Source organism: Hakea prostrata, chromosome 6 (genome assembly GCF_041222555.1).
Source record: "Hakea prostrata isolate BN-2017 chromosome 6, UWA_Hpros_2, whole genome shotgun sequence".
NCBI lineage: Eukaryota > Viridiplantae > Streptophyta > Magnoliopsida > Proteales > Proteaceae > Hakea > Hakea prostrata.
Genome location: NC_142605.1, coordinates 24,441,012 through 24,463,481, shown reverse-complemented (window position 1 = coordinate 24,463,481; position 22,470 = coordinate 24,441,012). Strand labels below are relative to the sequence as shown.

Here is a 22,470-nt window from a genome sequence, read left to right as displayed (position 1 = left end):
CTGAAGAACCCAGAATATTGCTACAGTAACTTGAGAGAAAACCTTCTGGATCTTCAAAGAGTTATTTTTTTGAAGACTGTTTTCTTCTTTTTCCGGGTAGACAAATTCTATTTTTAGAGGCGGATATAACTATATTAATCCATTCAAATGCTCTCAACGAATGAAACCCAGATTCTCAAAGTGAATTCGTGATACAATGAAGACCTAAGACTTCAAAGTCTTATGCCATGAAAAGCAATCTCAAAAACTTGTGGGTCAGATTCAGAGATGGGTTACGTGGTTGTCAGGATATGTAGAAAAAACCATGAGTTGAGTACTCAATCTGTATTGCCCAGGCCTTCTTTTCAATATTTGAAAAGATAATAACGATGAACCCAGAAAATTTTCAATTAGTGAGCTGAAACGACAGAAGTTTGGTTCATCTACACTGAATATAGAACGATAATCCATTGATTTATACGTGAAGTGAGATTGAAACTTTCAATTCAAACCACATCATTAAGCTATGGAATTTAAGTAGGAACCCTTCAATATTTCTCGTTAGAAATGAAAAAGAAGTACTCTTTCTCTCTCTCTCTCTCTCTTCAAGTCTCAAACAAATAAAACAAAATCACTGGAAGTATCTGACTACTATACCTCGTGCAGATCACTACAATGGGCAACTATCGTTAACATCGCCTTGAAATCTCCATGTTTACGTTTGACTAGGATTATTAGAGTAATAAATAAACTTCTTTAATTATATAATGTATACGTGTATGAGTTTTATTGTATTTTGTTATATCACTCTATAAATTATTTGATACAACTTGGATCTTCTTGAGTGTGTAGTGGTTAGATGATTTCTTTTTGGGTATTAAGTAGTCAGATGATTCCGCTTATATGTCCACTTTAATGGAATCTCCCCTAATGGAGTCTCCTATTTTATATCTTCACATGTTTCGGGCCACATTTTAATGCCGAATTTATATATAAACAATTTTTTCTCGTTCTCATGATCATATTGTTTTTTAAACATAACTTAAATAACAAAAAGAGAGAATCCTCCCTTATCCGTCGACAATACCGTATTGGCCGTGATTCACATGCTGAGGGTTAAAAATAAATATATACAATATACAATACACACCTACAGTTGTGGGGGCAAAATTTTGTATTTTATTTTGAGCAAATTACACTGACACCTCAAAATGGAAGCCTTAAAGTATTGACACTCCACTTTATGTTTAAAAATTATAGAGACCTCAAAATTAATTTTTTATTGGATAAATTGGTCAAATTTATCATTGAAAACGGTTAAATTACTGTTTATTTACAAAAATATCTTTATAATACACAGTGTCTGAAAGATTTTCAGTAACAAATTGGACAAATATATCTATTGATGCGTGAGACTCCCACCAATGTCCGGGTTCAGAGAAAACATAATGTATACAATTTTACTCCTGCTCAGTAAAAACCATTCTGAGACTAAACCCATGATGATCACTAGTTTATCATGGAGTCATTGCATAAAGTTTGCACCAGAATAGATATATTACGCACGTGTTCCATAGTCGAATTACTATCTTTCAGGTTTGTGGTCAGCTAATCACCTATTTCATGATATCTGGGAACTACCCAGAACGGTTTTGTTTTGTTTTGTTTCGATCTGGGAAACCACCCAGAAGAAAAGGATGAGAAGTTACAGTTTTGTTTCTATGTGAACGTGTTTTTTGAAAAACTTTGATAAAACCATCAACCTTGACTCTCTTTTTGTCCCATCTGTTCTTTACAGTCGATCAGAACCTTCAAAATGGAACTTTTGTTTGTAGAACCCCACTAGGGAATTTTCCTGGCAACAGAAATTTTTTTTGTAGTGTTTGACACGGTGTGGGCAATAGACAGCTTCTCATAATTGTGGAAATGAAACATAAAGCTATACCTTTCCCCTCAATTATTCATGGAAATCAATTCCGCTGGCTTGGATGAAGCTCTTGTTCAGAAGGACCAATTCCTATAATCCAAACAAACTTTGTTTGGATTCTTTTTTATGTTGAAAACTCAAAGTTCATAGCCAAGTTCTCTAGTGACAACTAGACAAGCACAGCTTCCATAATCTAATAAACTCAGAAGAGTTAAGCAGTTATTAAATCTAGAATCATTCTTAAAATTGGAATAGAATAGTTGGCAAATTGTATTTTCAACTTTAGACAGCTAAGAAATAAAGGCTAAATGGGTCTTCTCAGTTTTTAAAATCTTGTCATTGTCATGTACGCATGAAGAACGAGTTTCAAAACTATAAAAATTGGAAGCTGAAGGCTTTTTCACATGTATAACTTCTTCCATCTTTAAAAGCCCAGCTCTGCAACTTATTCCCTCCATATAGCCTCATAACCAGAGCTTTCAACTCTGAAAACTAGACCTTTGTTCTTGAATCTTGGTGGGTTCAAGACCCTCCAATGGAGAGAAGTGTTTCTCGAAGTATTTCTAGAAGTATTTCTAGAACAAGTTCTCGTGGAGGAAACACTACTCGTGTAGACAGTTACAATTCTTATTTTAGAAGAGAAAGTGCAGGTGATGTGTTTCGTCGATCTTCTCGTGCTGCTAGAGAAGAAGATGATGAAGAAGCTTTAACATGGGCTGCTATACAGAAACTTCCAACATGGGATCGTATGAGAAAAGGTATACTAGCTGGAGTTGAAGGTGAGGTTAAAGAGATTGATATTGAATGCCTTGGACCTCAAGAGAAGAAGATTTTGATTGAAAGATTAGAAGTTGAGAATGAGAAGTTCTTCTTAAGACTCAGAAATCGTATCAATAGGTAACAGCTCTGTCATTTCACTCTACCCTTCAAAGAATCAATTTCTCTGTTTCTGGGTTTTCTTATTTTGAGCTCTGCTTTGCTCTGGTTTTCAATTTTTTTCAGAGTTGGAATAGAACTCCCAACAATTGAAGTTCGATTCGAGCATTTAAATGTCAATACAGAAGCTTATGGAGCCAGTAGATCTCTACCTACAATTCCCAACTTCACCATTAATATGATAGAGGTGATTCACTTGTAAATGATCAGGATGTTCATTTTTCTTAACCAAAATCTGGTTATTTTCCACATCTAACAATTGTTTTCTCATCTGGTATTTAAAGGGATTCTTGAGCTCTCTCCATCTTCTCCCTACTAAAAAGAGGCCATTATCAATCCTTCATGATGTTAGTGGAATAATCAAGCCCGGCAGGTACCAAATTCTTATGATTCTGAGAATTAGTAAATGTTAAAGTTTTTTGGCTCAACAAGAAAAGACTTCAATTGACCCCTGTTGTGCAGGATGACATTGCTTCTGGGTCCCCCAACCTCAGGAAAGACAACTCTCCTGCTAGCTCTTGCTGGAAAGCTTGACAAAAATCTTAAGGTAGGTGGAAAATCAAAGAGTTCTTGATTATTCCTTGTGTGTTTCATCAGAAACTCATCTGTGTTCTTGAAATCTGTTTCAGTATTCAGGGAGAGTAACCTACAATGGCCATGGAATGGATGAGTTTGTGCCACAGAGAGCATCTGCATATATTAGTCAAAGGGATCTCCATATAGGTGAAATGACAGTGAGAGAAACCTTGGCTTTTTCTGCAAGATGTCAAGGAGTTGGAAGTACTTATGGTATGTCATTAAAACTACCCCTTTCTATCAAATTTTTTTGTCTTATCTTTTGTTTGGCTTCAACTGTTTCATAATATTTTATCATCTGCAGATCTGTTTTCTGAGTTAACAAGAAGAGAAAAGGAAGCAAATATCAAGCCAGATCCTGATATCGATCTTTTCATGAAGGTTTGGATTGAACAAGCTCTTTGTGTTGTAGTTCCACACATGAATTCAGATCTATTCCCAATGCTTATATAAATTACTATACTTTGTTGGTATCAAAGCACTAGAGATGATAAAGATTCCTGATTTTTTTAAATTAGAAAAACTAGTTCTCTGATGATAATTTAAATACTGAATTTAGATTGGTTCCAGAATATGTCCTATGGTTTTGGGCCCATGTTTTTTTTTAAAAGCCCACTGGAAAGCCAATGGATGTATTGCTGACAGCACAGCGAATATTTCAGAGAATAAAAATACTATAGAAAATATTTAAAGAGGGTGGACTTAAGTCGCTTCTCAAAAGAGTAAGACCTTTCTTGATTAGAAAAACATTATATAAAATTTTGAATCAATATATAGCCAACCGTCTCCCCCAAATTTAGCTTACAAGGTCCAAACTAGGGGTATAAGTTTGGCTCTAATGATCCGAACTTATTTATGGGACACCCTAAGCCTGATCAGGGTCTAGAGTCGTTTTGATCAACACCAAGAGTAGGTTAGAATTAATAAATACAACACCTGACTGAGGGCATGGTTGACTTAAGATTGAGACCTTGACCCAGCCCAACATGACCCTGATTCTTTTTTGGGTGAGCTTTAGCTCTTTTTGGTTGGAGGGGCTCCCTTCATTCACCGTTGATGGGATGCATTTACTTTTATTTTTTATTTTTTTAAATGCATGAAAAATCGGAGCCAAATAGGATTAATTAGGATCCATCAAGACCAAAAATGGTCAACCCAGACCAAGTGTCAAACCAGACCAATTTGGCCCTGCCCAGCTTGATCAAGGTTAATCACAAAGGGCCTGGGCTCGGCTGAACATGACAGGGTTGGGTCTAGGTCAAGAGTTTTAAACCCTAAGTCAGGATTAGGGTTGGGCAGGGCTACACCAAAGAGAGCCAGGTAGGTTTTGGGAAAACTGGACCAACCAACCTGTTTCACCTCTATGCTATGAAGAAATCACGAAATTCATTCAGTTTTATTCTTACCATTCACATTTTCTAAATAAAATAATGAGCTTAAATTTTATTTTTATTTATTTTTTATTTGTTTTGGGGTACATTTGTAGGCAGCAGCTTTAGAAGGGAATGATGACAGTGTGATCACAGATGTAATCTTAAAGGTATGTTCAACTCAGTAAGGAGCTCTTCTATTATGGATTAATGGTGATAATCAATGAAAAATAACCAAAGTAGTTATCAATTAAACTCAGCTATTCAATCTTTGTAGATTTTGGGTCTTGAGGTTTGTGCTGATACCTTAGTGGGAGATGAAATGCTTAGAGGTATCTCTGGAGGACAAAGAAAGCGTCTCACCACTGGTGAGATGTTGGTTGGACAAGCAAGAGCTCTTTTCATGGATGAGATATCAAATGGTTTGGACAGTTCAACAACATTTCAAATTGTGAAGTCACTGAGGAATTACATTCAGATTCTAAGTGGGACAGCCTTCGTCTCCCTGCTCCAGCCAGCACCAGAAACTTTCGAGCTGTTTGATGACATTGTTCTTTTATCCGATGGACAGATTGTGTATCAAGGTCCCAGAGAATTTGTTCTTGAGTTCTTTGAGTCCATGGGATTCAAATGCCCTGAGAGGAAAGGAATTGCTGACTTCTTACAAGAAGTAAGTATCTTGATGGTAATTATAATCTTTATAGCTTGTGTGAAACCTTGGAGATGATTTATATTGTAACCCATTTTGTAGGTAACATCAAGAAAAGATCAACAACAGTACTGGAATGACAAAGACAAGCCTTACAGATATGTTTCTGTCAAGGCATTTGTGGAAGCATTCCAGTCATTCCATGTCGGCCGGAAGCTAGCAGATGAGCTTGCTACCCCCTTCGATAAAACCAAGAGCCACCCTGCTGCTTTAACAACTGAAAAGTATGGAGTGACCAAAACAGAACTGTTGAGAGCTTCTATGGATAGAGAACTGTTGTTGATGAAAAGAAACTCATTTGTATATATTTTCAAGACAGTGCAAGTAAGTAACATGTTCTATTGATCCAATGTTGTTTGGTCTAGTTTCTAGCTACCAAGTTCTGAGAACATATCAGTAAATGAATTCTTATCTTGTTGATTTCAGCTTGTTGTTATGGCATTCATAACAATGACAGTTTTTCTGCGGACTAAGATGCACCGTGATACAATACTTAATGGTGGCGCATACGCGAGTGCTCTCTTCTTTGCTCTCATGTCAATTATGTTGAATGGGTTCTCAGAGGTGGCTATGACTATCTTGAAACTTCCTGTATTTTTCAAGCAAAGAGACCTTCGGTTCTTCCCTTCATGGGCATACGCATTACCAACATGGATCCTAAAGATCCCAATAAGTTTCATTGAAGTTGCAGTTTGGGTGTTCATGACATACTATGTAATTGGCTTTGACCCAAATGTTGGAAGGTAAGTATCAAATGAGAAGGATTATTTAGAGTTTCACCATTGGAAATTACACTTAAATACTGCTTTCATTCTGTCATCAAATAATCCAGATAATGTTCCAACTGCAGGCTGTTCAAACAGTACCTCCTCCTTCTATGTGTCACCCAAATGTCATCTGGATTGTTTCGATTCATTGCAGCATCGGGTAGGAATGAGATCATCGCAAACACATTTGGGGCTTTCAGTTTGCTGATCATACTGGTTATGGGAGGATATATCTTGTCACGTGGTATGCTCCAACCTGAACTAAGCATTATGCATCAGTTTAGATTGAATGAATTTCAATTCCCATGACTTTTAAGGTAGTTCTTAGTAAAGTTGAATCCCATTACACATGACTACAAAGTATTCAACCAAAACACTAATCCAATTCTTTGTATTTTGGATTTGAAAATCTTAATAGATCAGCCTAAAAACTAAGTTCTATTTTTCTCACTGCCAGCAAATCTGGTAATCAAATTCATACGTTGTCTTTTCTATGACTCAGAGAACATAAAGAAGTGGTGGATATGGGGTTACTGGATCTCTCCTATTATGTATGGTCAAAATGCAATTGCAGTGAACGAGTTTCTTGGGCATAGTTGGAGTCAAGTAAGAATATTTTCTTTCGTCCAAGAGCTGAAAATGAACAGAACAACATAATGAAAGATCTTGAATAAAGAAAAACACTTTTGAATAACATTTCTGTGGTGCAGATTTTACCCAACACCAATGAGACTCTAGGGATGGCAGTCATGCAGTCTAAGGGGTTCTATACTGAAGCATACTGGTATTGGATTGGAGTAGGAGCATTGATCGGTTATGTTTTCCTGTTCAATCTTTTCTACACCTGTGCACTTGCGTATCTTAAACGTACGTATAACCTATTGTGGTCTGGAACTCTTAAATCTGATTCAATATGTTTTAACAAATAAATCACATTATTCCTGCAGCATTTAAGGGCACTCAGGCAGTTTTCACTGATGAAGATGATTCTACCAACGAAAGTACAGAACTAACCAACATGTCCTCCATGAATAGCAGCATTGAGGGTCAGATATATATATTCAGATGTGTTACTTTATGATGCATTTCCTTTATGGGGTTCTAACTTATAACTTCTTTGTACTAACTAAATACCTTAATGTATAATACAGAAAGCAGTAGTGGAGCTCAAAACAAAAGGCGGGGAATGGTTCTTCCATTTGAACCTCTTTCCATCACTTTTGATAATATAAAATACTCTGTAGACATGCCACAGGTGGGGTAAAGTTTTGCAAAATGTGAAAATGTGTAGCAGAGAAGCATAGTTTCTTATTCTGTGTCTTTTTGAATACAGGAATTGAAAGCACAAGGTGTCACAGAAGACCGCTTGGAGCTTCTCAAGGGAATTAGTGGAGCTTTTAGGCCTGGAGTTCTTACAGCTTTGATGGGTGTTAGTGGTGCTGGAAAGACCACTCTGATGGATGTCTTAGCAGGAAGAAAAACTGGTGGATACATTGATGGAAACATCACCATATCAGGGTACCCTAAGAAGCAGGAGACATTTGCTCGTATTTCAGGATACTGTGAGCAAAATGACATCCACTCCCCCAATGTGACAGTATATGAATCTCTTCTCTTTTCTTCCTGGCTTCGGTTACCTTCAGAAGTTGATGAAAATGCAAGAAAGGTTAGTGGATTTGAGACTTCTATTATTGATTTATTTTATGTGTTAGGAACCCAGGTAGAACTCATCCTCAAATGCTAGCCCCTGTGTACATATAATTCTCCACATTGGGCTACTCACACCCAATGTGGGATTATTAGTTCTGCCTTCTGCTTGGAACCCTTAAAGTATGCTGACATATTGAGCAGTTACTAATTTTTAAAACAAATGGTGGTTGTAGGTGTTCATTGAGGAGGTCATGGATCTTGTGGAACTGGCTCCACTGAGAGATGCATTGGTTGGACTACCGGGTGTAAGTGGTTTATCAACAGAGCAGCGAAAGAGACTCACTATTGCGGTTGAACTTGTTGCAAATCCTTCTATAATATTCATGGATGAGCCAACCACTGGACTTGATGCAAGATCAGCAGCAATAGTGATGAGAACAGTGAGGAACACTGTTGACACTGGAAGAACTGTAGTGTGCACCATCCACCAGCCAGGCATTGATATATTTGAAGCTTTTGATGAGGTTAGTTATGGATTAAATTAAAGAACTACTACATTATGGCTTTCATAACAAATGCAAGATATTTATGCTTTTATGTTGGGCAACACAGCTATTCTTGTTGAAGCAAGGAGGAGAGGAAATATATGTTGGTCCACTGGGGAGGTATTCTTGTCATTTGATAGAATATTTTGAGGTGAGCAATACAATAGAAAGTACCATATTGGAGAATTATTCTTTTAAGTTGTTATGATTGTCTCCATGATTAACATCAATTGTATCTTATGAAGAGCATTGAAGGAATACACAAAATCAAAGACGGTCAAAATCCAGCTGCATGGATGCTTGAAGTTTCGTCTATATCCCAAGAAGCAACTCTCAGAGTGAACTTTGCAGAGATTTACAAAAACTCTGAATTGTACCAGTGAGTATATTTATCCTTTTTGGCAAAATTTACTTCATTCAATAAGATCTGATGCTAGGACTGGACTTTTGGAGCCATGAATACCATCACTATATCCTGTCCCCATTATAAAATGATCTAAACATCCTTCATTAGGGCAGTCAGATTCCATGAATTAAGAATACTATGAGTAAGTTAATCTCAATTCTAATCTAGTTCATTTTTTTACTGGATCATTCAGGAGGAACAGAACAATGATTGAGCAGATGAGCAAACCAAGCTCTGGTTCAAAGGAACTCCATTTCACTACTCGATATGCACAATCTTTTGTCAAACAATGCTATGTTTGCCTTCTGAAACAACATTGGTCTTACTGGCGTAACCCATCATACACTGCCGTGCGGCTTCTCTTCACAACCTTTGTAGCCCTCATGTTTGGAACAATATTTTGGAATCTCGGAACCAAAAGGTAATATATGTTAGAAATTAAGAGCAAGAATCCAAAGTTCTACACTTACTAACTTGATTAAATGACGAAAACTGCAGCCAAATTCCACAAGATATCTTGAATGCAATGGGTTCTATGTATGCTGCTGTTATCTTTCTTGGGATACAGAATGCCTCTGCAGTGCAACCTGTTGTAGATATTGAAAGAACAGTTTTTTACAGAGAAAGGGCAGCTGGAATGTATTCAGCAATGCCATATGCCGTTGCACAGGTATACATTTACATTTAGAGTATAGTAAAGTAAACTACTGATTTATATTTTACAAACAATTTAACCATTAAATCTTGTTTCAATTTTAGGTCAGCGTTGAGCTTCCATATGTCTTCCTACAAAGTATAATATATTCTGCTATAGTGTATGCCATGATTGGGTTTCATTGGGAGGTCCAGAAGTTCTTCTGGTATCTCTTCTTCATGTACTTCACACTGTTATATTTTACCTTCTACGGTATGATGACAGTGGCCATGACACCCAACCGGAACATGGCCGCTGTAATTTCTACAGCATTCTATGCAATTTCAAACCTCTTTGCCGGATTCGTTGTTCCAAAACCAGTAAGTTCAACATTGATCCTTGGCTAGTATAGAGAGAAGTTAAATTTTATGATGGAATAATAATATATCTTTATGGTTCTTAACAGAAAATTCCAGTGTGGTGGAGTTGGTTCTATTGGATAAGCCCTGTGTCTTGGACATTGTATGGGTTGGTTGCCTCACAATATGGAGATATAAAAGATAAGTTTGCAACAGGGGAACTTGTGGAAGACTTTGTGAGAACCTACTTTGGTTTTAAACACAGTTTTGTAGGAGTAGTGGCTATTGTGATTGTTGGGTTTGCAGTCTTGTTTGCTCTCCTCTTTGGTTTCTCAATAAGGGTGTTGAACTTCCAGAAAAGATGATCAAGATCTCATAAACCATTCGGAGAGAGCTAATCAAGCAAGTATACTCCAATTCAGCCATGCAGACAAACTTACCAGAAGCAAGACAAAGTTCCAAAATATAGAAAATAAGATTCTTTCGTTCTTTTCCTTTGAATGTCTGGAAGTATTTGTCTTCTTTTTTATTTTTATTTCTTTAAATTTTTTCTGTGTTCTAATGGCTGCTTCCTTCCCTTTGTTCTTGGGTGGTCATAAAGATGAACTTTTTTTTTGTTACTTTGGGTTCAGCGGTTAAGGCTGAAAATCCAACCCTTGTATGTACATCACTATATTTGTTCTCTCTTCAGATAAAAGAAAATTCCTTCTCTGTTAGTGGCTCAGCAGGTTGTCAACTGTTACTTCTACTTTGTAAAATATATTTGTTGAAAAAAAATACTAGACTCGTGATGTTTTCCAGTAGTCTTTTCATATTTTCATATTTCCAAAATTGAGAGAGAAGGAACTTCTATAGGAATGAAAACTGTGCGCGAGACATATGGGATGAAATGATCATCTCATCCCAATCAAACATGCAAAAAAAAATGCTCACATGGAAAGCCATACACTATGATAAGAACCCTAGACTGGCAAGGGCTCAACTTAACTTCAAAGTGATGATGTAGGGTTTGTTTTGAACAAGGACTGCTTGGTTCTGATGTTTTCACAATGAACAGAAAACAGAGGTTAAGGCCTCCTTTTAATTGTTTCATCTTTCATTCTTTTCTAAGTCTCTTTGTATTGGGTAGGTGTTCGGAAAGTAAAATCTACATAGCCTTATCCAAGATTGTTTCGAAGACTTGAACTCATGACCAAGCATTCAGCAACTGATGGATAGCTAACTCAAACAATCAAGCTTATTTAATTACTCACTTTGGCATGGATGGTAGAAAGTGAATTCAAACTTCAAAGCTCTTTCTCCCTCTTGAGTCCAAAAAAATAGAATTTGGTAAAATTACCTACATTTGAAGTTATATGATCATCAACGGAAAAAGACTTACAAGTCAACAATGATATCTTTTTTTTGTTAAAAGAAAACCCCTGTGGAGACATTGGATTAGTATGGCCAACTTAGTTAACCTTTTGGGATTAGTGTGCAATTTGTGTGATTATCCAAAAATAGTATAATGATATCCTCAACCAACCTTGTTGAAAAGATCAGCATTTCCTATCCATGTTTATACATGATTTAGAAGAAAAAAGAGTTCAGCAGAAAAATATAAAATAAAAATAAAAATCCATTTCATATAGCCTTATGCCTAAAGACGAGTGCCTCACATCACTCACAATTAGATAATATTCTTTTTTCTATCGACTTTCAAATTTGAGTTCAGCAGAAAAATAGAAAATAAAAATAAAAAACCATCTACGTATAAGCTCAAACATTCACCCAAAATCATATAAAGATTATGGATCCTTAAACCAGTACGAGTACCAAAATATCGTTCACATCATTGACTTTAATTACATTTACATCAATCACAGTAATAGGAAAAAAGCATACAAAAGTAATTTGACTCCAAATCTTTCTCGACCAAATCCTTGCAAGATTCTTGTGGCCTTCATTGCTAGCATGTTCTCTGCACTTCCAAAGCTCAACACAACAAAACAAAATTTACATTTTAAAACTCCACGTATAACATAGTATGGGTTTTCCATGTACAAGTTAGAGAAGGATAAGGAAGAGAGAGAGAGAGAAGAGAAGTGACTGAAAAATGAAGCATGGTATGTATGATTCAATTTTTTTTCCTGGTTGAATAGTGTTGTGAGGACCAAACAGTCACTCCCTTATTCCATACTGAATGTTATTTTATATTTGGTTTTGTGTAAGGTCTTGTTTCCTAATCAGTCTCGAGTTTTTTTATTCCTACTTGCTTTTGTACTTCTTTTTCCACTCAAAGTAGAATTTACTCAAATTGTAACCTATAAATACCCTATTAGGGCCTATGAATAAGTCAACTTTCTTTAAGCAATAATATCTCAAGCTCACATCTTATGAGAGCTTTAGGCACAATTTTTTATTTCCTCCCAACTTCAGATGATTTTTTATGAACTAATAGTAGTAAAGATCTTCCTCAAACTTGAACCATAAGCAAGGTTGGTTTTCTCGTTCATTTCCCAACTGCAGTCTAATTACTTTCTACTTTCTTTTGCAGCTGACTGGTTTTTCTCAAACTCACTTGAAGATTGGAGCTTCTCTAGAACCCTTATCCTACTACCAAGTGCAATTGTTTTCAGCAAAAACCCTTGCCCTCTCTCCCTCCCCCTTTTCTAGTTACTTGGAAAAATAAAAAAATAAAAAAGGCCACACCAATTCAACCATGAGCTTATTCTCCATTCTACCTAAAGATTTTATAGTGAAAACTACCTTTTTGGAGGCCTAAACTTGTAGCAGTTCTATTTTTGTTCCTTTTTTTGTTGTTATTGACTTAGTAGTTTTATCCCCTCTTAAGGTTTAATTTTTAGGACTTTAGTTAAATATCATTTCAATATATTTTGGATAGTAATTTTCCTCATTTTACCAATATGTTTTAGAGTTATTTTTTCTCAATTTACTAGAACAGTAGAACCTATAACTTCTACAACTTACAATCCTAACAATAATGACAATTAGCCCCTCGGTTCCCACTTTTACAGTCCTAGATGGGACAAAATACCTGATGGTCACAATCTAAGATTTAAGTAGTTGCACTAATGGATAGTAATATTTTTAATTGTTTTACAATGTTCACTTAAGTGCGGCAACATATAGAAGTGATACATATCCAAACCCTAATTAGGGCCCTTAGACTTAATCCTACCCTTAGAAGCCCAAATGAAGCCCCTAGCTTGTTGGCCAGTAGCACCTCAAATCATTATTGTTTCTCCATGCTTCGCTTTTTTCTTTTATTTTTTTTAATGTTAGTAATTTTAGTGACAATTTTATATATCTAGTCACTATTAAGGGTTTCCTAATTATTCTTTTAATTAGTATTTAAAACATTAAAAAGTCTACAACTTAAGGATATTGAAAGCAAAACTAAAAATTTCCAAAACCTATAATAATAACAGCTCATATTTATTGATTTACATCTAAAAAAGTCATAGGCAAAAATATAACTAGTGGTTGTCCTTAATTAGAACTTTCAATAATTAATAGGCAACAAATAATACTGCAACTAATAACTAAAAGATCACTTAAAAGATAATTAAACCACAAGAAAGACAATAGTGATAATTGACTAATAGTGTTCTGATACCAATTATCAACATCAGATTTATAAATCAACAATCACAAGAAATAAGATGGGAGAGAGGAGCTGAAACACTAAACTAACAATTATTAACAACATCGACCCTCTAATTTATTTTTGCTAGATAGTTTATTATAAAGAATAATTATTTTTATTTAAACTCGAAAAATAAAATATAATCGAACTAGGAAAAGTGGATCACAAATGGAATAAGAAAAAAAATATCAATATAACGTACTCTACAACTCTCAGGGTTTTAACACTTTTATATGCATATAACTTATAAAATATAATAAACTTTAAATTCATTCATAAATTTATAATTAATGAATATCTATCCAGGGTTATTATCACAAAATTGCAAAGATAGTGTTAATTTTTTTAAAGAGTTCAAGCATATCTAAAAATAACCAAGAGGGGTATAAATTAGTAACCAAGACAACCAATTTCTTAAATGAAAACGCAATTTTGTCCTTATATAAAATAAGACTATCCATAAATTTTGACTTTTCAAAGGAGCATATTAATGTATGAAAGAAAATGTCTCAAAAGAAAAAAGAAAAAAAATTAACTAACCACACAAGAAAACAAGTTGCTTAAATCGATCTTACCAATTATATTTTAAAAGATATGTTGTTCCTTTCTTAATTAAGAATTGCACTTAAAAGTTAAAACTATAATTATATTAAAGATACCATCTTGACAAGAACAAAAAATGTTACAATATTGAAATACATAAAAACTCACCTAGTAAACTTTCCTTCTAAACAATTTTCTTGACATACCCTTCTTTGCAGACAACTTGTTACCATCATACCGTTGTTGGGGCTTTATAGAAACAGACTTGTGAGTATTTTCAACAGTTATTTCTTCTTTAACTTCACTTTCACTAGTAACATCAACTTTTTTCTGTTTCTTTGAAGAAGCTGATCCATTTCCTTTCCCAACTATTTTTTCCTCTTTTACCTCAGCCTCAATTACCGCATCTGTTACTTCACTTTCACCACTAAAACGAATTTTTTGCTTTTGGTTTTTCGAAGCAGCTCTTTTGCCATTATCACCTTTTTTCCCTTTTCTTACTTTACTTTGACTACTGACATTCTCTAGTTGCCTTTCAGGATGAAGTCCTTCATCAACCTTAGTTTCTATTGTCTTCTCTGCTTCACCATTTTGTTTCTCTTGCTCATTAACATTTTTGTTGAGGATAAAGCTTGAGTCACTTTCAAATCCTTCATCTGCCACAGTGACTGTCACTTTCGCTGCTCTAGTATTTCGTTTCCCTTTCTCAGCACCATTTTTTTCCTTCCCACCAACATTTTTGGTATTTTCTTGTTTAACACTGGAGGCTCTCACAATATAAATCTGCATAACAAACAACATAGCATATGTTAGAAATATATAAGAGTACAATAATGGATGCCTAAGGCCACAAAGCATACTTGGTAGCATACATACATATAGGTTCCTACCTTAAATCTGTTTGGCTCAAATAGTTCAAAAACTAATGCATCTCCATCATCCAATTTGTGGTCTAAAGCAAACCCTCTCCAACCTCCACTAAGACCTTGTCTGCTCCCAATGTAGAGTGCATCAGATTTTGAGCCAGCCTCATCCTCCAAAATCATATTAACATCTTTTGAAGGAAGATGGTCTTTGCTAAACTTCGAAGGGAGACCCTACAAAACAGAAAATCGAGAATGTCATTTGGCATTTTAATAATGGATAACATTCCACTAGCTAGAACTTAAACAAACTTCCTATAACATAGCTCACCAGCCAAAAACAACTGTAGACATGGGACCGAACCATTGACTTAATGAAACATGGATTTTTAGATCCCAAGTTACTCTGAAGCATCTCTGCATTGCGAAAAGCACGGGCTCGTTGTTCATTAGAAGCAAATTTTACTTCATCGGCAGGTCTTCCAAGATAACTGAAATTAAAAGAAGAAAAGAAAAAAAGAATTCATGGAAATTCAAAACCATAATATATATATAAAATAAGAAATCAGCGTTACATAAATTCAACCTCTTCCATGAACTTGACTTTGACCTTTTGCGTTGAGGTGAAGGACGTATGTCAGGCTATAAAGAAATGATTAAGAAGGACAAAGTTTAGAATTAATTTGAAATAACTCATAAACTGACAAGGCAAACCAAAAGAACTTGTGACAGTAGTGCTGAAAATCAGTCACCATATTCAACAAAACTAATACTCATCCCAACAACTATGGCAAAAATATAGTTTATTTCCACATAAAAAACCAACGAGTAATGGAATCAGGAAATGGCAAGAGACAACTAGAAGTGTCCTCGGGCTTTTGTTAGTATGCATTAAAAAGATTTTAACAGAGTGATTTAGCATTTAAAGATGCTTTTCTTCTGAACATAGTGAGAGAATGGCACTTACTGCAACAGAATAAGAAGCAACCAGGTTCCTTGGTCGTGATGAACGCCTCAGCTCTAACACGTCGATGCTTCTCTTTAATCTGGGCTTTGCAGGATGTTGCTGTACCAAAAAGAAATATATAAAGAATGTTACGATGTACAAACTTCTAGCAAGTTCATGATTAAAGATTTCAATTTTTTGGGGTGAATGGAGGCTATGGTAAACCAAGATTAAGCCATATCCATAAAATGGTCAAACAATATTTCAGAAGGGCCTTACAAATATGTCCATCTCCTAAAGAGGGTTAAGAACGCCCTTTTATTTCCCAATTTTATAATAAAATTGAATTTAGCTTCAATTGGCAATAAAGAAAATTTATTCATCAAAAACTGAACAGCACTAACAATAATATTGCAATCAAACTAAATGTGCTTTCTATCCAATTCCATAACTTCATCAGCAAATTCTGTAACATGTTACTTGGTTTTATGAGATTCAATGATAACATTAGTTAATTCTAATCGTACATTATAAAAACGCAGGAATAGAAGGGATATTGTAAGGATCATCATCAAATAGAACCTAACAATAAATGCCTCTTGCCCAGAATAATGCTTGTAATTCCAACCATAAGATAGACAGGTTAGGATTTGGATTAATCTAGTATCAAATTTTAGCCACAAATTCAATCAGTGATTCTTCAATGCAATGGCATAACCCACACATGCACATAGCTGTCATGGAATCTAGACAACCCAAGGCATTCGAGGGGGCTCAATGCAAGGAGCCTTGACAATATGCCCATCATGCTCTTGGACCCCTTGTAATCCCATTTGCATGCTTTACACTCCTGGTTGTTTCTTCTTTTCTTTCTTTCTTTTTTTTTTTTTCCAAGCCAATATGGATTGGGGTATTCATATATATATATATATATATAGTTTGGAGTAAAATTTTGACATTTGGGGGACCTAGGATCAAAGTATCAAACTGTCATCAAAAAATGGAAATGTTGGAGCTTTTATGAGGCAGATATTTGTTGACCTGTCTTCACCTCCGAGTGTCCATAAAAAGACAAGAGAGAAAGAACAGTAAATATGTAGTGCTAAAAAAATGGAGGGCAGTGATTAACCCAAAATAAAAATAGAAGTGAAGTGGAATTTGAACTTACTGGGGACTTCTTTTGAGAGTCTGTGACCTCCGATAAGCTTTTTGAGATCTTCAAAATTCCCAAATCCTACAACTCAAAACAAATAAAAAAAATAAAAAAGCACATTAAGTAATGTTATCACAAGCACAAGGAACACACTACTTGAATGCAAGGCTCAACCATTATGCCTTGACGAATACCGTGAGCAAGGTTTCAGTAACACATGTATTTCATGTACTTCAACCAGTGGAAAGGATGGCACACCAAACAAAAGCTTTGATTATTTTCTTGATTGTTGAGGATAAGAATGGTGGTCTAATTGTGCTTTAATTGCTTCTAGTACTCATCATTTTCTGTTTTATTATGTGTTTGCTATTAATTATTTAGCGGAAAAAAAATATGTTTGCAATTAATTGAAATTTGTGAATCCAGAAAAATAGTGTTAGGTGGAGACTTTTGTCAGTCATATAATTTATAACCTGTCAGATTATATGGTTGGCTCAATGTATTCACAATTGAGATCTGAATGACTCCACCCCCCCCCCAACCCCACTCACACACACCCACCCCCCAAAAAAAAAGAATAATGGGTCTGCTTAACAGCTTAGTGCACTTGACAAATTTGAATGGAGCTGCACCAATAGATTAAAGGGTGACAGTTGAAGATTGATTGACCACTGCAAGGTAGTGAACCACCAGGCAAAGTCCCAGGTAGAATCTTCCTCTTCCTAATCCTTTTTGTTCTTCTTGTTGATTGTGTCATTCTTCTGCTCTTTCAAGCTTCTCCTTTTTTTCTCTTCTGAGCAAACAACCAGTCCCCTCTATCATCTGACCACCTCTCCCTATAGGAAAACTACAGCAGTGTCTGTTTTTTTTTACCAGACTATAAGAAGACTCTTCTCTTCTTCTCATAATTGTGTTCCCTCAATTTCTCTTCCTTTTCTGATCCTTCTCTTTCTTCCTCTTTTCTCCTGTTATCTCCTCACCCCATCACCCGTATCTAGCTTCATTCATTTAGCAAGTTCCATGGCACTGGAGTCTTACAAAAGGCTTTACTCAAACTAGGAGTTCATCTTGCTTATTCGGCCAGACCACATAGGCTGGTTCTGCTCAAAGAACCAGAATGTTATGTTCATTTGGTAATGTTGTGTGCATTTTGCACCAAGCACCTCCACCTAGGGGGATTTGGTTCAACCACACGTTGGACGCCTCTGGTCGACGCCAGTATTGAGCTTTCCCTAGCCAAAAAGGCCAGTTGAACCAAGCTACCAAGTATGACTCCTCAAGAAAATCCATTAAGAGATGGAACCCTTGTCTTATCCAGCAATATGCGTGCTCCAACATTAAATTCAGCATTTAATGCTCCATACGTATACATTTAATGCACCGTATGTATTAGGAAATATGGAGGCCAAAGGATATCCGCCCAGGGGCTGCTTCCCACCGACTTGTTAAGAGTCCATACGAAGAATGGAGTATTTTAAACTATTTTCACATTTGATCAAGTACCGTGTAACCCTCAAATAACTTGTATGGCTATCGAGAGTACTTCACTAATCAATCTCTTTCTTTCTGCCGGTGACCCAAGGACCACCACAAGGCCAATTGAAACAGCCCTAGTAGTCCCTTTACCACTGAAAGTCCTTTACAACTGCATGACTGGACTTTCACCCCTTGTCATGTCAAGAGTAAGCCTTCCTAGTGTCAGGTACAAACATCATCAAAGCAAGGTGGGGCACCACTAGCATGTTAGCCTCACTGAAACATCAAGATTAGCCCTCACGCATCCAACAGTCCACAACAGTCCACAACAGTCAAGCAACACTATAAATACCCCCCAACCACTAGGGAGTCGGGTAATGCTCATTAACTCCCAAAACTTACCCAGCAACTCTAACCTCGAGTCTTGACTCCACTCAATGAGGATTTCTGTTTTCCTAATCAGACTTGATATTTGAAGGTGGCTAACCGACCCTTGAGTCGGCCCGCACTCACTTGTTTTCTTTGTACAGAGAACCGACTAAACTCTCTCTATTCCAGGTCCTACCGAAGACAACGATTTTTGAACAGGTAAAATATAGTGCACCCCATTCTATATGTTCTGCTTTTTAAATCAAGAAAGGGAACTATGATGAATGCTGCTGACATGAAGAATTCTACTGATGGAAAACTTACACTATGAAAGACTGAGGAGTAAAAGAGCAAGACTTCAATGGCAAAGCATAAGACATAATAAATAAGGGTGTAACAATTCACGAGGCTCCCAACAATCCAGGGTCTGGGAGGATAATAATATCGGCATACTTACCCCTGCTTCCACAAAGGGGCTGTTTCAAGAAAGTATAAGACATAATACCAGGAATAAATAATTGAATTCAATAACCTTATATAGAAAGACATATCTTGTTACACAGATGTGCAGTATGAACCCACTGTCTCCTATATAAACCTTTTATTCATATGGTGTTACAAGCATCACCAATGGAGATCCTTTAGTCATATTATGTCACTAGCATCACCAATATTATGTTCTGGATGGATGATAAGCAGATGATTTCATGTTACATGGCCTAAGATGAAATAGAAAAGATCTATTACCATATACCAAAGCAAATCTCTTCCCTCTGTACTTCTTACTTTGAGAAGAAAAGATTGTTTCATCGGAATCAATTAATGTTTGGGAATGCATTACTCAGCAATGTTCTTCAAATGGTTAGTTATCTTGTGACTACCTGGCTTAACTTTGTATATGGGAGGTAATAGTTTTAACAGTAAATTATAATAGACAATTACTGAGTCATAATCATAGTGAGAAGTTGATTGCCAAAAAAGGAAAAAGAAATCATAGTGAGCAGTTGATTGAAGTCGGGAATCGAGTATGAAGTTCTAATTTATCACTTGAGGTTAACTTGGTAAGAGGCCGACTAAATCCCAACTACGCCAGAAGCCATTGCTTTGTTCAGAAAGCAAATCTTGCTATGTGAAATCGTGGATTTAATAGGAAGTTCTAACCACTTGTAATTTCGTATTTATAGACTACAGTGGAAGAAAGACGGATAGCAACAAATATCATAATTTATCTCTTAATCTTCACATCTTCTATCTTTAACTAACGTACTGCATTAGAACCCAGAAAATAAAAATGAATCGTCATTTATAAAGGGAGGGGGGGAAAAAAACCCTTCAAAACCCTAAATCCCAAAACTTGGATTCCGTCGAGTTCAGATCTTGCTTAGAAAACCATGGGAGGCATTTTGGCTCAAGAAGAAGTATGAAATACACAATACACAAGTTCGAGACGCAATCAGGAAGAAAAATGAAGTTAAATACAATCACCTCAAACCGCTTCAGGTTCTCTTGGAGGCGTTGTTTGCGGGATTCTTCATACGTGTTGATTTCCTGGCTTCTGTTTGAGGTTTTGGCCATTGCGGTCGGAGAAGATTGTGCGAAAGGATCGGAAACTGCAACTGAAGAAATGAAAGTGGCAAAACGCGCCTTTTTCTTTTCAAAATTTGAATTTGTACCTCTAGAGTCTAGAGTTCGAACCTTTCGGCTAGGTTTGCCTGAATTTCTGAGTGGCTCTGAGTATCTGACAATGAATTTGTAAATGACAGAAATGCCACGCTGAATTTCAATCATAAGTTCATAACAGTCTCAACAAAAATTTTGAAGAGTCTAATTTACATTACTTAAGTTGATTATTTATTTTATTACCAAAAAAAAAAAAAAGTTGATCATTTATGCTTAACCCTCAAAAAACCATTAACCCCTGATCATTTATGCTTATCCCTCAATTAACCATTAACCCCTTCTTTTTTTTTGATTTACCTTTGTTAAAGTTTTTTTTTTAGTCCAAAAGAAGTATTTAATTAGGATATCCAAATTAATAGGAGGCAGAGAAAAACCCATCCAACATAAACATCTAGCAATTCCATCAACACCTCAAAAGATCAAAACACTTAGCCCCACAAGCAATAAAGTCTGCAGAGCTGTTTTCAAACCTATTGATTGCCATCGGATTAAGATGTCGAATCCACATATTGTAAATAAGACCCAAAATGATTTCATTGATTCTTCTAGAGAAACCTTCTTACTGTAAAAAAGAAAAGAATTTTAGGCTTTCCAAATTATTCAACATAAAGTACTTCAAATTGTATCAATAATTTTAAGGTCAATTGTTTGCTTGTATTTAGAGTGTATAAATTTAACCTAGTCATGCATTGTTAGCCTTGAAATTCCCTACAATCAAGCCTTGAAGGGGAAGTTTTCCAAACATCTCAAGCATGGGGGAAAATAATAATGTGTGTAAAACAATATCAATTGATGAAGCACATAACAAACATAAAGGAGATATGCTACTTTGTCTATGAAAAAGGTTCTCACAAGTTGCTAAGACCTCATTAGTTGCCCCCATGCCATACAAAATGTTTAATTTAAAGAATATTTGAGATATTCCAAATATCTTTTCAACGAGATGGAGAAAGAGAAAATGATGCACTACTAGTTAGGGGTGTAAATGGATAATCGAAACCGCTTCCGAATTCGCATCCGCATCTGTTTAGAGGTATCCGAATCGGTTATAATAGGACAGATGGTAACCCTTTTTCGATATTACCGTCCGATTAAATTACTTATTTAGATTTATTATTCTTATTTTTATAAATTTTACCTATGATGTGACTATTTTTCTAGATTTCCTACTAAAATTAGCTACCAAAGTTGTTACATTCTTAAATTTCAAACATAGCTCTCACCAATAAAAAGGTAAAAATGCCTTAGCTCTCACCATTAAAAAGGTAAAAATGTAATGGCGTTTGTATTCAATCTATATTATGCCCATTTAGAAGAATCTACTTAGATCTTCCGTTATCTCCGTCCGCTTCGTCCCCGTAGTTTTCCGTCCGTCCGATATATGGTGCGGATTTCCGTCGCCGGTCCGTTTCGCCCTCTACTAGTCCCTGGGAATAGTAAAGGACAACGGTAATAAGTTGACTTGACAGTGAATTTTTCTTGACTCTGTTTTGTCCATAACGATGAGTCATAGGTTGTTTGGGAAAGAATGGGAGAAGCGATATCTCTTCAGCCTTAAACCGAAAGAACAAGAGTTTAAAAAAAGTTAATTCCATGATCAGTCAATTCACTCACAAAAGTAGGACCATTTATACTGAGGGGCTAACTATTATTTTGGTTGGGAGGGAGGTAATTCAAGGGTCACTATAAATTAAGTGTATTCTATCCATTGCCAATCTTCTCACTCTCAATCCTTTTCCACTCCCAAGAACTATCTCTTTAGGTCACTACATTGAAAATGTTATAATGTCTAAGATATTTTGTCTAAAATATTTGTTTTGAAGGTAACAAGGCATGGAAAATGGAGTCCAAATGGAGTCTCAGTCTATATGGTGTATTATTTTTTTGAATCTCTTCCTAAGTTTATATGAGTTCCACACCTATAACTATCTCA

The 22,470-nt window shown here is 35.8% G+C and overlaps 2 protein-coding genes across 4 annotated transcripts; one reads left to right on the top strand and one right to left on the bottom strand.

Moving 5' to 3' along the window:
- Nucleotides 1–2,391: 2,391 nt before the first annotated feature.
- On the top strand, nt 2,392–10,296 carry LOC149012790 (pleiotropic drug resistance protein 1-like). The gene is made up of 23 exons (XM_089157879.1): nt 2,392–2,803; nt 2,909–3,029; nt 3,127–3,215; nt 3,305–3,389; nt 3,472–3,631; nt 3,723–3,799; nt 4,905–4,958; nt 5,066–5,458; nt 5,540–5,821; nt 5,924–6,240; nt 6,348–6,508; nt 6,767–6,870; nt 6,975–7,131; nt 7,212–7,310; nt 7,416–7,519; nt 7,598–7,930; nt 8,148–8,438; nt 8,527–8,610; nt 8,705–8,838; nt 9,059–9,286; nt 9,364–9,535; nt 9,625–9,879; nt 9,966–10,296. Exons 1-23 carry the CDS (start codon nt 2,442–2,444, stop codon nt 10,221–10,223), a joined length of 4,320 nt encoding a protein of 1,439 aa, XP_089014005.1. The 5' UTR covers nt 2,392–2,441; the 3' UTR covers nt 10,224–10,296.
- Nucleotides 10,297–11,607: 1,311 nt separating this feature from the next.
- Nucleotides 11,608–20,623, bottom strand: LOC149012789 (B3 domain-containing protein Os06g0194400-like). Of its 3 annotated transcripts, none has more exons than XM_089160171.1 (8): nt 20,343–20,623; nt 17,028–17,093; nt 15,881–15,979; nt 15,500–15,555; nt 15,245–15,404; nt 14,941–15,147; nt 14,219–14,833; nt 11,608–11,832 (listed from the first exon to the last, which is right to left on the bottom strand). In XM_089160171.1, the coding sequence occupies exons 1-7, from the start codon at nt 20,430–20,432 to the stop codon at nt 14,219–14,221; spliced, it is 1,293 nt and encodes a 430-aa protein (XP_089016297.1). In that variant the 5' UTR covers nt 20,433–20,623; the 3' UTR covers nt 11,608–11,832. The 3 variants fall into 3 exon arrangements, with proteins under 3 accessions (XP_089016297.1, XP_089016298.1, XP_089016299.1); XM_089160172.1 differs by having other exon boundaries at nt 11,608–11,823; XM_089160173.1 differs by having other exon boundaries at nt 11,608–11,818.
- Nucleotides 20,624–22,470: the final 1,847 nt, after the last annotated feature.

Excerpts from the sequence above, each read along its gene's own strand:
- LOC149012790 (XM_089157879.1), top strand. The coding sequence starts at position 2,442 with ATGGAGAGAAGTGTTTCTCGAAGTATTTCTAGAAGTATTTCTAGAACA. Across the intron at positions 3,216-3,304 it reads GGAATAATCAAGCCCGGCAG|GATGACATTGCTTCTGGGTC; the intron begins GTACCAAATTCT and ends CCTGTTGTGCAG. Across the intron at positions 7,311-7,415 it reads CATGAATAGCAGCATTGAGG|AAAGCAGTAGTGGAGCTCAA; the intron begins GTCAGATATATA and ends TGTATAATACAG.
- LOC149012789 (XM_089160171.1), bottom strand. The coding sequence starts at position 20,432 with ATGGCCAAAACCTCAAACAGAAGCCAGGAAATCAACACGTATGAAGAA. Across the intron at positions 15,148-15,244 it reads TCTACAGTTGTTTTTGGCTG|GGTCTCCCTTCGAAGTTTAG; the intron begins GTGAGCTATGTT and ends TCTGTTTTGTAG. Across the intron at positions 14,834-14,940 it reads TTGAGCCAAACAGATTTAAG|ATTTATATTGTGAGAGCCTC; the intron begins GTAGGAACCTAT and ends TTTGTTATGCAG.